Here is a 13,818-nt window from a genome sequence, read left to right on the forward strand (position 1 = left end):
GCATGAAGCTGTGAGCATCACGAATCTGCTCTGATTAAAATCTCTGCCTTGTTTTGTTTAACTCTTTTTAGACACAATCACACGTACAATTCTTACATGTTATAAATAGACACACACACACTCACACACACACACACCTACATACCAGTGGATTGTGAGCCTACTATCAACTGGCAAACAAAAAAAAACCTGACTGTTTTACTGAGTAAAAACTATTTGTGTGTGTGTGTCTCAGCATTAAAGATCATATTTATTATATATGATAATTCGGGAGTGAGGATTCTTACAGGCGGACGAACCCATCCTCAGTAGAAAGGACCGCACTGGAGGCGCAGGGTGACCCATCCAAGATGGCGTCGCACTGCGACGTCATCTCCAGGAGACAGCGCCAGCTAAAGGATGTAGCTTATGACAAAACCAATTGATTTATAACCTAGGGGTATAATTAAGATGTAAAAAAGAGCAATTATGTGGTCAATGTATGTCCTTTCAAAGGCTTTTCTTGTTTTACAGGGAATTTGAAGAATTTAATGGGTTTTTTATTGTTTGATGTGGGGTTTTCAAAGGCATTTGATTATTTTACAACTTAAATCAGATTTTTGAAGTCAAACAGAGGAGGCGGGGCGAACAGTGGGGAGATTTGTTTATTTCCTTTTTTTGTTTGTTGGTTTATCTCTTTATCTTTATTTTATACATTTTTTGTTGTTAATATTACAAAATATTATTACAGCAATTAACAGAATTCTAAATTACTAGTGACGAGACAGATTTGTGCTTTCTTTCTCATATTTCTTTTTCATAGATGTTGTCAGTGTTTTCATGTTTGTTTGAAACACAAAATATTCACTCTGACTGTGGGTTTGCTTGTGATGTTCACATTTTCCTTTTAAATAAAACTTTTAAAAAAAATGTCCTGTGATGGTGTGAAAACTTTCTCAACTAAAAATGCAAAAATGATGCGTTTTCACAACATTGTCGTGTACACGCAAACGTTGTTGAAAACAAAAAGGCAAAAATTATGTGTTTTCACGTTAACATTTTGGAAAACATTTCAGAAACGAAAATACATAATTTTTGCTTTTTTTTCTATTGCGTGTTACACACATTCATTACAGGAAACTTTTGGATAAAAAAATTCAATTCAATTAACACGCTTTTGTGGAAAATGCCGTATAAATGCAAAAGTTTCCAGAAACCAATAAGAAAAACATCCTGCACTCGCAAGACGTTTTGAAAACAAAAAGAGAAAAATGACACATTTTCACTTTCGGCTTTTTTTTTTTTTTTTTTTTTTGTATAAAATGTTTCAGTGTCGATGTGAAACCTTTTGGAAACACAAACACAAAAATGACGCAATTTAAAAAACAAGGCATTTTAGCTTGAATGGTTGTCATGGAAATGGTGCCTCAGACTTGTGGGCTGGATCAGGTGTCGGGTTTCAGGTGTCGGATTTCAGACATCGGGTTTCAGGAGTCGGGTTTCGAATTTCAGACGTCGGGTTTCGGGAGTCGGATTTCAGACATCGGGTGTCGGGTTTCAGGAGTCGGGTTTCGGGAGTCGGATTTCAGACATTGGGTTTCAGGAGTCGGGTTTTGGGTGTCGAGTTTCAGGTGTCGGGTTTCGGGAGTCGGACTTCAGACATTGGGTTTCAGGAGTCGGGTTTCGGGTGTCGGATTTCAGATGTCGGGTTTCAGGAGTCGGGTTTTGGGTGTCGGGTTTTGGGTGTCGGATTTCAGACATTGGGTTTCGGGTGTCAGGTTTCAGGCGTCAGGTTTCAGGAGTCGGGTGTCGGGTTTCGGGAGTCGGATTTCAGACGTCGGGTTTCGGGAGTCGGATTTCGGGAGTCAGGTTTCGGGTGCCGGGTTTCAGGAGTCAGGTTTCAGACGTTGGGTTTTAGGAGTCAGGTTTCGGGTGCCGGGTTTCAGGAGTCAGGTTTCGGGAGCCAGGTTTCAGGAGTCGGGCGTCAGCTGCCAGGCGTGTCGTCGTCTTGGTCCCGGACGTTGAACTCCCCGGCCTCCCATCGCAGCGCTCGCTGGTTTTTATGTCGCGTCACTCGCGTCGACTCCACAACCTCAAAACCAAACGAAATCACACGTTAAGTTGCTAATGCTAATGCTAACAGCGCCATCGATGCTACCAATGTTGGCAATATGGCCACAAATGACAACAGCTTTGTTAATGCTAACGGCGCATTAATGCTAATGCCGACCTCGTTGTTGATGTTGTCCACCAGGTGGATTCCTGCGTACTGGAGACAAAGAGAGAGTTCAGGAAGCGGAGACACACACACACACACACACACACACACACACACACACACACACACACACACACATACACACACACACACACACACACACACACTCACCGAGGTCTCCTCCAGCAGGATTTTCGCTCTTTGTTCTTCAAAGTCTTTCATCAGAGTCTCACTCAGACCGCGAACCGCCGGCCGAGAGAGACGGACTGCCGAGGAAGAGGAGGAGGAAGAGGAGGAAGAGGAGGAGGAGGAGGAGGAGGAGGAGAAGGAGGTGGAGGAGGTGGAGGCGGGGCAGAGTGCGTCTGCAAATGTACATCATAGTTACATTACAGTTACATTATAGTTACATCATAGTTACATTATAGTTACATTATAGTTACATTATAGTTACATTATAGTTACATCACAGGCTCGTTTGCACAACAAAGACGTTCACTTTTAATGAAAACGTTAAAACCAAATCGATGCGTTTTCACTTTTTACGTGAAACTTTTTGAAAATGAAAATTGAAAAATTACACGTCTTCAACTTTTAATGTGAAATTTCCGAAACGACGACGTGTTTCTGTTGTGCACAGGAAATCCTTCACGAAGGAAACCTGGACCCGCCTCCACGTAGCCGCTGGTCCTGGAGGCGGAGCCTCAACCCACCTGGTTTCTGCCGGACCTGCCAGAGGACCTGCTGGATCCGGCTCCCCCCTCTGGACCGCCGCTGGTCCTGCAGCTCCCGCTCGCGCCGCAGAACCTCCTCCACCTCTTTCTCCACAAAGTCTGGGCCCGAACCCGGCCTCCGGGACTGCAGGGCCCCCCTCCAGGACCCGGGTCCCGGCGGGGGAACTTCCTGAATCTGCCTGGCATACCAGGCCTGGTCCAGGCCCTGGTCCCGGCCCTGTTCCCGGACCTGGTCTCGGCCCTGGTCTGGCTCTTCGGGGTGTCTGTGAGGACAGCATGGAGACAGGGGGACCTCGGACTCGAACCAGGACCCTTCAGAGACAAGGTTTCTGAGCGGGGCCAGCGAAGACCGCTTGGTGTGGATCTGGACCATCTCCACCCGGCCGTCGCTGGTCCTGATCCCCCGGGACCTCCGCAGGGTCTCCTCGCGCTCCTGGACCAGGCGGATCTCCCTCTCGATCGGGGTCTCGTCCGCTCCGGCGGCCATCTTGGTTCCGGCGTCAATCAGTCGTTCTGGACCAGAATCCGGATTGGTTCTCGGACCAGAATCCGGATTGGTTCTCAGAGCCCTACTTGGTGCCAGGGTCCTGGGGGACTTCAGAGGACTGAGGAGTCCCACGAGGCAGTCCTGCTCCATCTCCAGGAACTGTTGCCGAGCCGTGTGGAAGTCGATCTGGTCGTCGTTGACGACGGCGGCGGCCGGCGGCGGCGGTGGCAGTTCTGGTTCCCAACTGGACCCGACCGGACCGGGGGTCATGGACCAGCTCAGATCCAGATCCGGTAGGGGACTCGTGGCGGTCTTCTTCGGCGCCTGGTTCCGGATGATCTCTTCGCGGAGCCGCTTCTCTTCGTCCTCGCCGACGGGGCGGAGGACCGAGTCGGCCCGGTACCGCGAGTCGTCGTCGGCGAGGAAGAGGCTCCCGGGCGTCCGGCCGCCGCCGTAGCTCTGGACCCGGAACCCGTCCTGCTGCCGCAGGGTGGACAGCCGCACCTGTCGCCGCGGCGACGCCATCCAGGCCTGGTTGAGCTCCGCCTCGGGACTCGCCGGGTCGTCCACGAAGGAGTAGAACCCGGACTGTGACCCGGTGCTGCTGGCGGGACTGCTAGCGGAACTGCTAGCGGAACTGCTAGCGGCACCGTTAGCGTGACTGCTAGCGGCACCGTTAGCGGGACTCCACTCGTCGTCCGACAGCAGGCCGGCCTGCCGCGCCCGGACGACGTCGTGGAAGGCGTCCCCGGCGGGGGAGGGGGCGGGGCCTGGACCGGCGATGGTGCGCAGGTCGGAGGGTTGCAGCAGCGGCGACAGCGGCTTTAGAACCCACCGCCGGGGGGCGCTGTCCATGTCTGCAGGGGGGAGGGGGCGGAGCTTCTGGTCGGAGCTGCAAAAATCCTGACTGTCGACCCGGAAGGAGCCTCTGAAAGACAGGAGACAGTGTTGCCATGGAAACCAAAGGGCGGGACCATCGCCTCGTCACGTAAGTACTGGTGTGACGAAGTAAGGAAAGGAGTTAGGAGGCTTCATGAAGGAGTTAGGAAAGGTGATAGGAGGCTTCATGAAGGAGTTAGGAAAGGTGCTAGGAGGCTTCATAGAGGAGTTAAGGAAAGATGTTAGGAGGCTTCCTGAAGGAGTTAGGAAAGGTGTTAGGAGGCTTCCTGAAGGAGTTAGGAAAGATGTTAGGAGGCTTCATAGAGGAGTTAGGAAAGATGTTAGGAGGCTTCATAGAGGAGTTAGGAAAGGTGTTAGGAGGCTTTATAGAGGAGTTAGGAAAGGTGTTAGGAGGCTTCCTGAAGGAGTTAGGAAAGGTGTTAGGAGGCTTCATAGAGGAGTTAAGGAAAGATGTTAGGAGGCTTCATAGAGGAGTTAGGAAAGGTGTTAAGAGGCTTCCTGAAGGAGTTAGGAAAGGTGTTAGGAGGCTTCCTGAAGGAGTTAGGAAAGATGATAGGAGGCTTCATAGAGGAGTTAGGAAAGGTGTTAGGAGGCTTCATAGAGGAGTTAGGAAGGGTGTTAGGAGGCTTCATAGAGGAGTTAGGAGGCTTCCTGAAGGAGTTAGGAAAGGTGTTAGGAAGCTTCCTGAAGGAGTTAGGAAAGGTGTTAGGAGGCTTCATAGAGGAGTTAAGGAAAGATGTTAGGAGGCTTCCTGAAGGAGTTAGGAAAGGTGTTGGGAGGCTTCCTGAAGGAGTTAGGAAAGGTGTTAGGAGGCTTCCTAGAGGAGTTAAGGAAAGGTGTTAGGAGGCTTCCTAAAGGAGTTGAGGAAAGGTGTTAGGAGGCTTCCTGAAGGAGTTAGGAAAGGTGTTAGGAGGCTTCCTAGAGGAGTTAAGGAAAGGTGTTAGGAGGCTTCCTAAAGGAGTTAAGGAAAGGTGTTAGGAGGCTTCATAGAGGAGTTAAGGAAAGATGTTAGGAGGCTTCATAGAGGAGTTAGGAAAGGTGTTAAGAGGCTTCCTGAAGGAGTTAGGAAAGATGATAGGAGGCTTCATAGAGGAGTTAGGAAAGGTGTTAGGAGGCTTCATAGAGGAGTTAGGAAGGGTGTTAGGAGGCTTCATAGAGGAGTTAGGAAAGGTGTTAGGAGGCTTCCTGAAGGAGTTAGGAAAGATGATAGGAGGCTTCATAGAGGAGTTAGGAAAGGTGTTAGGAGGCTTCATAGAGGAGTTAGGAAGGGTGTTAGGAGGCTTCATAGAGGAGTTAGGAGGCTTCCTGAAGGAGTTAGGAAAGGTGTTAGGAGGCTTCCTGAAGGAGTTAGGAAAGGTGTTAGGAGGCTTCATAGAGGAGTTAGGAAAGATGTTAGGAAGCTTCATAGAGGAGTTAGGAAAGGTGTTAGGAGGCTTCCTGAAGGAGTTAGGAAAGATGATAGGAGGCTTCATAGAGGAGTTAGGAAAGGTGTTAGGAGGCTTCATAGAGGAGTTAGGAAGGGTGTTAGGAGGCTTCATAGAGGAGTTAGGAAAGATGTTAGGAGGCTTCATAGAGGAGTTAGGAAAGGTGTTAGGAGGCTTCCTGAAGGAGTTAGGAAAGATGATAGGAGGCTTCATAGAGGAGTTAGGAAAGGTGTTAGGAGGCTTCATAGAGGAGTTAGGAAGGGTGTTAGGAGGCTTCCTGAAGGAGTTAGGAAAGGTGTTAGGAGGCTTCATAGAGGAGTTAAGGAAAGATGTTAGGAGGCTTCCTGAAGGAGTTAGGAAAGGTGTTGGGAGGCTTCCTGAAGGAGTTAGGAAAGGTGTTAGGAGGCTTCCTAGAGGAGTTAAGGAAAGGTGTTAGGAGGCTTCCTAAAGGAGTTAAGGAAAGGTGTTAGGAGGCTTCCTAGAGGAGTTAGTCTGTCGACCTCACTGGGTTAAAGTGAAGTGGACAGGTGAGGAGACAGGAGGGACTGTTGGGACGGACCCAGTGGATCAGGGTTTGTCCATGGAGGACTCTGGGAGACAGGTCAAAGGCCGTGGTTGTTGCCATGGTTACGGCCGCTCAGCTGTTTCATGCGAACCAATGATTGATGTGCTGATTCAGCTTTTATGAAACGATGGAGGTCCAAGGTTCAAATCCCGGAGACGCACAGACACGAACTTTAATCTGGATTTAATCACGTTTACAGACATGCGTTTTAATCCAGTTTAAACTCAATTAATCTGGGTTTAGATTGTAATGGATTTATCTGAATTCAGTCAGGATATAATGGTTTATCATTTATTAATCTGGAATTAATCTGGATTAAAACATTTTGATATAGAGTAACCAGGATCTAATCTGGATTATAGTGCATTAACATACATTAACGTCCACATTAATCTGGATTTATTCTGCATTATATTGGTTTAATCCGGATTATGTTAGTTTAACCTGGATGATATTAATCGGGATTAAATCTGTATTATAATGATTTAATATACATTAATAAAGACAATCGGTATTATATTGGTTTATTCTGGATTATAAAGGAATAATCTGGTTCTTATGGTTTCATTTGGATCACGACGTTATAATCTGGATCATAATTGCATAATTTAAATGATTTGGTTTAATCTGGATTGTTGACAGTTTTCATGAAGAAGGCCAGAGACAGAGAGGGTGTGTGTGTGTGTGTGTGTGTGTGTGTGTGTGTGTGTGTGTGTGTGTGTGTGGGTGTGTGTGTGTGTGTGTGTGTGTGCGTGCGTGCATGTTAGATTATCAGCAGTGAACAGCAGTGCGCTTGTGCACGGCACACCTCTTATCGCACGCACACACACACACACACACACACACACACACACACACACACACACACACACACACTGAACTTTTAGCCTGTTAGCCTGTTAGCCTGTTAGCCTCTCTCAACACGACGTGAACCAATGACAGTTCACCAATCTTCACCAACAACTTAATCATCTAAGTTGTCCATGCTAACCGCTAACCACTAACTGCTAACCGCTAATCACTAACCGCTAACCGCTAACCGCTAGCTCTTAGGACAGTTAAAAGTGAATGAGGTTTGTTGTGGTTCTTACCTCTCGTCTGGTCGACTGTCAGTGAGACGGGAACTCAGGGGCAAAGGTCATCACTGGGAGCCCCACCACAGGCCCCGCCCACTGGAACTACAGCCCCTCCCCTCACCACCCAGGCCCCGCCCCTCACCACCCAGGCCCCGCCCCCCCACTAGTTTATATGGGAAGAAATTCCTTCATTTAATTTAAAAGAAAACTAAATGGTTTTTTAAAAGTCTAAACATGTTAAACTACAAAAACAATATTTTTGAAACAATGTTAAATAATAAATAATAAAGTAACACTCGTTGGTCTACCGTCTAATATCAGACAATGTTTTCATGGTTTAATATCAGTTGTCGTTCAGTCATTTGGCGTCTTTTGGTTTTATTCTGTCTTCCTTGTTTACTTTTCTTGTTGTTTTCTGTCCTTTTTGTACTTTTGGGGTAATTCATGCATCATTTTTATGTCGTTGCATCTTTTTCTTGTGTTTTTCAGCTTCTATTTTCATCGTTTTTAGAAGTTTTTGTGTCTCTTTTTCTACTATAGTCAATATTCTGAGGCCTTGACCTCACTATTTGTGTGTGTGTGTGTGTGTGTGTGTCTTTCTACCATTATAGATCTACACTCCAGGTCACGTGACCTTGTGTTTATAAATAAACCAGATTCCAAAGTATCAACATGGAGGACGAAGCTGCAGCAGCAGTGCAGTAAATATGCTGTTGGAGTAACTCGTCCACCTGGTGGAGCTGGACGTCTCCGTCCTCCGCTATCGTCTCTGCTCGTCCACCTGGTGGAGCTGGACGTCTCCGTCCTCCGCTATCGTCTCTGCTCGTCCTCCTGGTGGAGCTGGACGTCTCCGTCCTCCGCTATCGTCTCTGCTCGTCCTCCTGGTGGAGCTGGACGTCTCCGTCCTCCGCTATCGTCTCTGCTCGTCCACCTGGTGGAGCTGGACGTCTCCGTCCTCCGCTATCGTCTCTGGTTGTGATTTTGGTGGCATGTTGACCGTCGATACAACCAGACTGCCTCAGGAAACACAGGAGACGACGGGTGAGACAGGAGGTGAGACAGGAGGTGAGACAGCAGGTGAGACGACAGGTGAGACGACAGGTGAGACAGGAGGTGAGACAGCAGGTGAGACGGCGGGTGAGACGGCGGGTGAGACAGGAGGTGAGACGACAGGTGAGACAGGAGGTGAGACAGGAGGTGAGACGGCGGGTGAGACAGGAGGTGAGGCAGGAGGTGAGATGGCAGGTGAGACAGGAGGTGGGACAGGAGGTGAGACGACGGGTGAGACGACGGGTGAGACAGGAGGTGAGACAGGAGGTGAGACGACGAGTGAGACAGGAGGTGAGACGACGGGTGAGACAGGAGGTGAGACGACAGGTGAGACAGGAGGTGAGACAGGAGGTGAGACGGCGGGTGAGACAGGAGGTGGGACAGGAGGTGAGACGACGGGTGAGACGACGGGTGAGACAGGAGGTGAGACAGGAGGTGAGACAGGAGGTGAGACAGGAGGTGAGACGGCAGGTGAGACGACGGGTGAGACAGGAGGTGAGACAATGGGTGAGACGATGGGTGAGACAGGAGGTGAGACGACGGGTGAGACAGGAGGTGAGACGATGGGTGAGACGATGGGTGAGACAGGAGGTGAGACGATGGGTGAGACAGGAGGTGAGACGGCAGGTGAGACGACGGGTGAGACAGGAGGTGAGACAGGAGGTGAGACGATGGGTGAGACAGGAGGTGAGACAGGAGGTGAGACAGGAGGTGAGACGGCAGGTGAGACGACGGGTGAGACAGAAGGTGAGACGACGGGTGAGACAGGAGGTGAGACAGGAGGTGAGACGGCAGGTGAGACGACGGGTGAGACAGGAGGTGAGACAGGAGGTGAGACGGCGGCTCACCCGTCTCCACTGGTAGTAAAGGATTTCCCGGGCGGGAGTCGAACCAGCAACCCTCCTCAGGTTCACCACCGTCCTCCGACAGCAGGTTATTGTTTGTTGATGTTTTCTGGCCAATCACAGGACGTTGCTGGAGTGGGCGTGGCCCCGCGCGCCGTGACGTCACCATGGTGGGCGTGGCCTCGGTGAGGGCTCACTGGGAATCTTTGATCCGGGGGAAGGAGGAGGAGCTAAAGAAGAGCAGGAGGCCGAGGGGCGGAGCTAGAAGGTGAGGCCTCACACACACACACACACACACACACACGCACACACACACACTGTGTTGTGGTTCTAGTGGTCTCTGCGGGGTCCAGGTCTGGGAGGACCGGCTGGTCCTGGCCCGGCTCCGGGAGAAGATCCAAACTGAAGAGGGGCGTCTGGTCCTGAGGATCCAGCAGGAGGACTGGAAGGTACCAGACCTGATCCAGAACCAGAACCAGAACCAGAACATAACTTGGTCTCTCTCCTCTAGACCCTACCCGGGTGTCTGGTTCAGCTGGTCCAGGTCCAGGAGATCCGGATCCACAAAGCCGGTCTGGTCCAGATCCCAGAATTCATCTGTAACTTCCAGAACCTGCTGGTCCTGGACCTGACCCGGAACGGACTGACCCAGATCCCAGACCAGATCGGTACCTCGTGTGTGTGTGTGTGTGTGTGTGTGTGTTAGCCATTAGCCAATAGCCATTAGCCTTTAGCCTTTAGCCACGTTCAGTATGAAAAAGGTTCTGGTTTGTGGTCCTGAATGTCTGGTCCTGGTCCTGCAGGGACCCTGACCCGGCTCCAAGAACTGCTCCTTGGCTTCAACCGGATCCAGAAGGTCCCAGAACAGATCGCTGGTCTGGAGAGTCTGGAGAGACTGGACCTCGCTGCAAACAAGGGCCTGGACCAGCTGCCAGACCAGGTTGGAACCAGGAAGGAGCAAGTAGACCAGAACCCAGGAAGGAGAGGGAGGATAGGAAGTGGGTAGGAACCAGGAAGTAAGAACCAGGAAGTAGGAACCAGGAAGTAAGAACCAGGAAGTAAGAACCAGGACGTAAGAACCAGGAAGTAAGAACCAGGACGTAAGAACCAGGAAGTAAGAACCAGGTAGTAAGAACCAGGAAGTAAGAACCAGGAAGTAAGAACCAGGTAGTCAGAACCAGGAAGTAGGAACCAGGTAGTAAGAACCAGGTAGTAAGAACCAGGAAGTAGGAACCAGGTAGTAAGAACCAGGTAGTAAGAACCAGGAAGTAGGAACCAGGTAGTAAGAACCAGGTAGTAAGAACCAGGAAGTAAGAACCAGGTAGTAAGAACCAGGTAGTAAGAACCAGGAAGCAAGAACCAGGAAGTAAGAACCAGGACATAAGAACCAGGACATAAGAACCAGGAAGTAAGAACCAGGAAGTAAGAACCAGGAAGTAGGAACCAGGAAGTAGGAACCAGGAAGTAAGAACCAGGAAGTAGGAACCAGGAAGTAAGAACCAGGAAGTAAGAACCAGGAAGTAGGAACCAGGAAGTAAGAACCAGGACGTAAGAACCAGGAAGTAGGAACCAGGAAGTAAGAACCAGGAAGTAGGAACCAGGAAGTAGGAACCAGGAAGTAAGAACCAGGACGTAAGAACCAGGAAGTAGGAACCAGGAAGTAAGAACCAGGAAGTAAGAACCAGGAAGTAGGAACCAGGAAGTAGGAACCAGGAAGTAAGAACCAGGACGTAAGAACCAGGAAGTAGGAACCAGGAAGTAGGAACTAGATGTGGTTTAACGGTCCCATCTGGTCCAGATGAGGACCCTGACCCGGCTCCAGTACCTGGACTTGTCCATGAACGGGTTCCGGACCGTCCCGGACTGCGTCGTGGATCTTCCAGCCCTCCAGTGGCTCGACATGGGGGGCAACAGTCTGATCCAGCTTCCAGAGGACCTGCATAGGTATCTAGACCAAGTGAGTCCACGTCCCTGTTTGAAACCTAGAACCCACCGGGACCCGGTCTTCCTGCGCCCCCCCCCCCCCCCCCCCCCCCCTCAGGATGGAGAACCTGCATGCCTTGTGGGTCCAGCGGAACCAGCTGGAGGGACTTCCTGCTTCCATCGGCCAGATGAAGAACCTGGACACCCTGGTCCTCTGCCAGAACCAGATCCGGGACATCCCGGCCCTGATGGAGGACATGACCCAGCTCCGGTAGGTCCACAATGAAGGGGGTCCATGGCTAGTCAAGGGGTGGGTCCTGGTTTGACTTTGCCGTTCTGGGTTCAGGTTTGTCAACTTCCGAGACAACCCCCTGGCCCTGGAGCTGGACCTGGCACCCAAGTCCAGGTCCAGGACCGAGGAGGACCAGGAGGACCAGGAGGACCCAGCAGACCAGGATGACCAGGAGGAGTTCGGTCTGGACTTCATGCGAGCCTACATCCAGGAGGCCCGGAAAAGGGACCGCATTGTCCTCGACAATTAGACCAGGACCCAGAGCAGATCCAGGTCCTGAGACCAGGACCCAGAGCAGATCCAGGTCCCAAGACCAGGACCCAGAGCAGATCCAGGTCCTGAGACCGGGACCCAGAGCAGATCCAGGTCCTGAGACCGGGACCCAGAGCAGTTCCAGGTCCTGAGACCGGGACCCAGAGCAGATCCAGGTCCTGAGACCGGGACCCAGAGCAGATCCAGGTCCTGAGACCGGGACCCAGAGCAGATCCAGGTCCTGAGACCGGGACCCAGAGCAGATCCAGGTCCTGAGACCGGGACCCAGAGCAGATCCAGGTCCTGAGACCGGGACCCAGAGCAGATCCAGGTCCCGAGACCGGGACCCAGAGCAGATCCAGGTCCCGAGACCGGGACCCAGAGCAGATCCAGGTCCCGAGACCGGGACCCAGAGCAGATCCAGGTCCCGAGACCGGGACCCAGAGCAGATCCAGGTCCCGAGACCGGGACCCAGAGCAGATCCAGGTCCTGAGACCGGGACCCAGAGCAGATCCAGGTCCTGAGACCAGGACCCAGAACAGATCCGGGTCCTGAGAAAGAAGCTAAAAACATTTAAATAAATAGTTTGTGAACTGTGAGACTTGAGTCTTTACTGAGGTGGTCTAGACCTGAACCAGGACCAGACCAGGTCTAGACTGGGACCCAGACCAGACCTGGCCCAGGACCCAGACCAGGTCTAGACTGGGACCCAGTCGTAGTAATGATGTCATAACCTCATGATGGCGCTACAATGAAGAAAGACGCTACGACCTTTTTTTTACGTCTCGTAAGACTTTTAATGAGTTGATAAAAATAAAAAGTCTGGAATATCAAAAGAACTTGAAACCGATGGGTCCGGACAGGAAGTGGTCCTGCCGGACAGGAAGTGGTCTAGCCGGACAGGAAGTGGTCCAGCCGGACAGGAAGTGGTCTAGCCGGACGGCGTTGGGACGGCGGTGAGCAGGACGTTCTCCAGCGTGACCTGTGGTTCCACGTAGCGCGCTAGCCGGCAGCGGAAGCCCCTGGAGGCTAGGTAGTCCCGGCGGCCCGCGTCGATCAGCCGCTTGCAGAGCCGGCCCAGGTCCTGGCGCTCCGCCGCGGACCGGAACCTGCAGCACAACAACGGCTTCCGTGACCTTCCATGACCTTCCGTGACCTTCCGGAACACCCGACAAGTTCGCCTGGCGTCGGGAAACACGGCAAAGGATGCTACATTTTGGTCTCCGTGGAAACGGAGGCGGAAAGAAGCTTCAAGAAAGAGTCAGGAAATGAGCCCAGAGCATCATGGGAGTTCTGCATAACGTCGTTATTGCGTAACGTCGTTATTGAGCAACGTCGTTATCGAGTAACGTCGTTATCGAGTAACGTCGTTATTGCGTAACATCGTTATTGCGCAACGTCGTTATTGCGTAAAGCCGTTATTGCGCAACGCCGTCATTGCGTAACGTCGTTATTGCGTAACGTCGTTATTGAGCAACGTCATTGCGTAACGTCGTTATTGCGTAACGTCGTTATTGAGCAACGTTATTGCGTAAAGCCGTTATTGCGCAACGCCGTCATTGCGTAACGTCGTTATTGAGCAACGTTATTGCGTAAAGCCGTTATTGCGCAACGCCGTCATTGCGTAACGTCGTTATTGCGTAACGTCGTTATTGCGCAACGTCGTTATTGCGCAACGTCGTTATTGCGCAACGTCGTTATTGCGCAACGTCGTTATTGCGCAACGTCGTTATTGCGCAACGTCGTTATTGCGTAACGTCGTTATTGCGCAACGTCGTTATTGCGCAACGTCGTTATTGAGTAACGACGTTATTGAGTAACGACGTTGCGCAATAACGACTCGTCTTAAAACCCATTTTTATTCTTTGTCTCAGCGAGACTCTGCTCGGGTTTTAGTGCCTTCGTTTTTTATTGTTTTAACTTTTTATGTTTTGTTTATTGTTTTACCATCTGATTGTTTTTATTGCTTTAACTTTTTTTTATTGTTTTTATGTTGCCTCTTATATTTTTATTTGAATGTACAGCACTTAAAGCGCTTTATAAATAAAGTTGAGTTGAGTTATTGCGCAACGTCGT

General features: G+C 50.7%; 3 protein-coding genes across 9 annotated transcripts in view; 1 reads left to right on the forward strand and 2 right to left on the reverse strand.

Annotated features, from left to right (window-relative positions):
* Positions 1–672: 672 nt before the first annotated feature.
* On the reverse strand, positions 673–4,338 carry misp (mitotic spindle positioning). Its single transcript, XM_080506485.1, has 4 exons — positions 2,908–4,338; positions 2,369–2,559; positions 2,210–2,248; positions 673–2,071 (listed from the first exon to the last, which is right to left on the reverse strand). Exons 1-4 carry the CDS (start codon positions 4,268–4,270, stop codon positions 1,964–1,966), a joined length of 1,701 nt encoding a protein of 566 aa, XP_080362611.1. The 5' UTR covers positions 4,271–4,338; the 3' UTR covers positions 673–1,963.
* Positions 4,339–8,060: 3,722 nt separating this feature from the next.
* Positions 8,061–12,293, forward strand: lrrc39 (leucine rich repeat containing 39). 7 transcript variants are annotated; one of them, XM_080505864.1, is made up of 8 exons: positions 8,061–8,457; positions 9,399–9,543; positions 9,610–9,724; positions 9,787–9,943; positions 10,079–10,215; positions 11,074–11,219; positions 11,317–11,469; positions 11,545–12,293. In XM_080505864.1, the coding sequence occupies exons 1-8, from the start codon at positions 8,370–8,372 to the stop codon at positions 11,738–11,740; spliced, it is 1,137 nt and encodes a 378-aa protein (XP_080361990.1). In that variant the 5' UTR covers positions 8,061–8,369; the 3' UTR covers positions 11,741–12,293. The 7 variants fall into 7 exon arrangements, with proteins under 7 accessions (XP_080361990.1, XP_080361991.1, XP_080361992.1 ...); XM_080505865.1 differs by having other exon boundaries at positions 8,061–8,445; XM_080505866.1 differs by having other exon boundaries at positions 8,061–8,433.
* Positions 12,294–12,556: 263 nt separating this feature from the next.
* Positions 12,557–13,818, reverse strand: part of trmt13 (tRNA methyltransferase 13 homolog) — a gene marked incomplete at its 5' end in the record, with an annotated part of 6,307 nt that continues 5,045 nt past the window's right edge. The window contains one exon of the mRNA XM_080506357.1: positions 12,557–12,851. Within this exon, the coding sequence (XP_080362483.1) occupies positions 12,674–12,851 (178 nt within the window). The 3' untranslated portion in view covers positions 12,557–12,673. The remainder of the gene's footprint in view (positions 12,852–13,818) is intronic.

The sequence above is a fragment of the Blennius ocellaris genome (assembly GCF_963422515.1).
Source record: "Blennius ocellaris genome assembly, chromosome: 12".
Lineage (NCBI taxonomy): Eukaryota > Metazoa > Chordata > Actinopteri > Blenniiformes > Blenniidae > Blennius > Blennius ocellaris.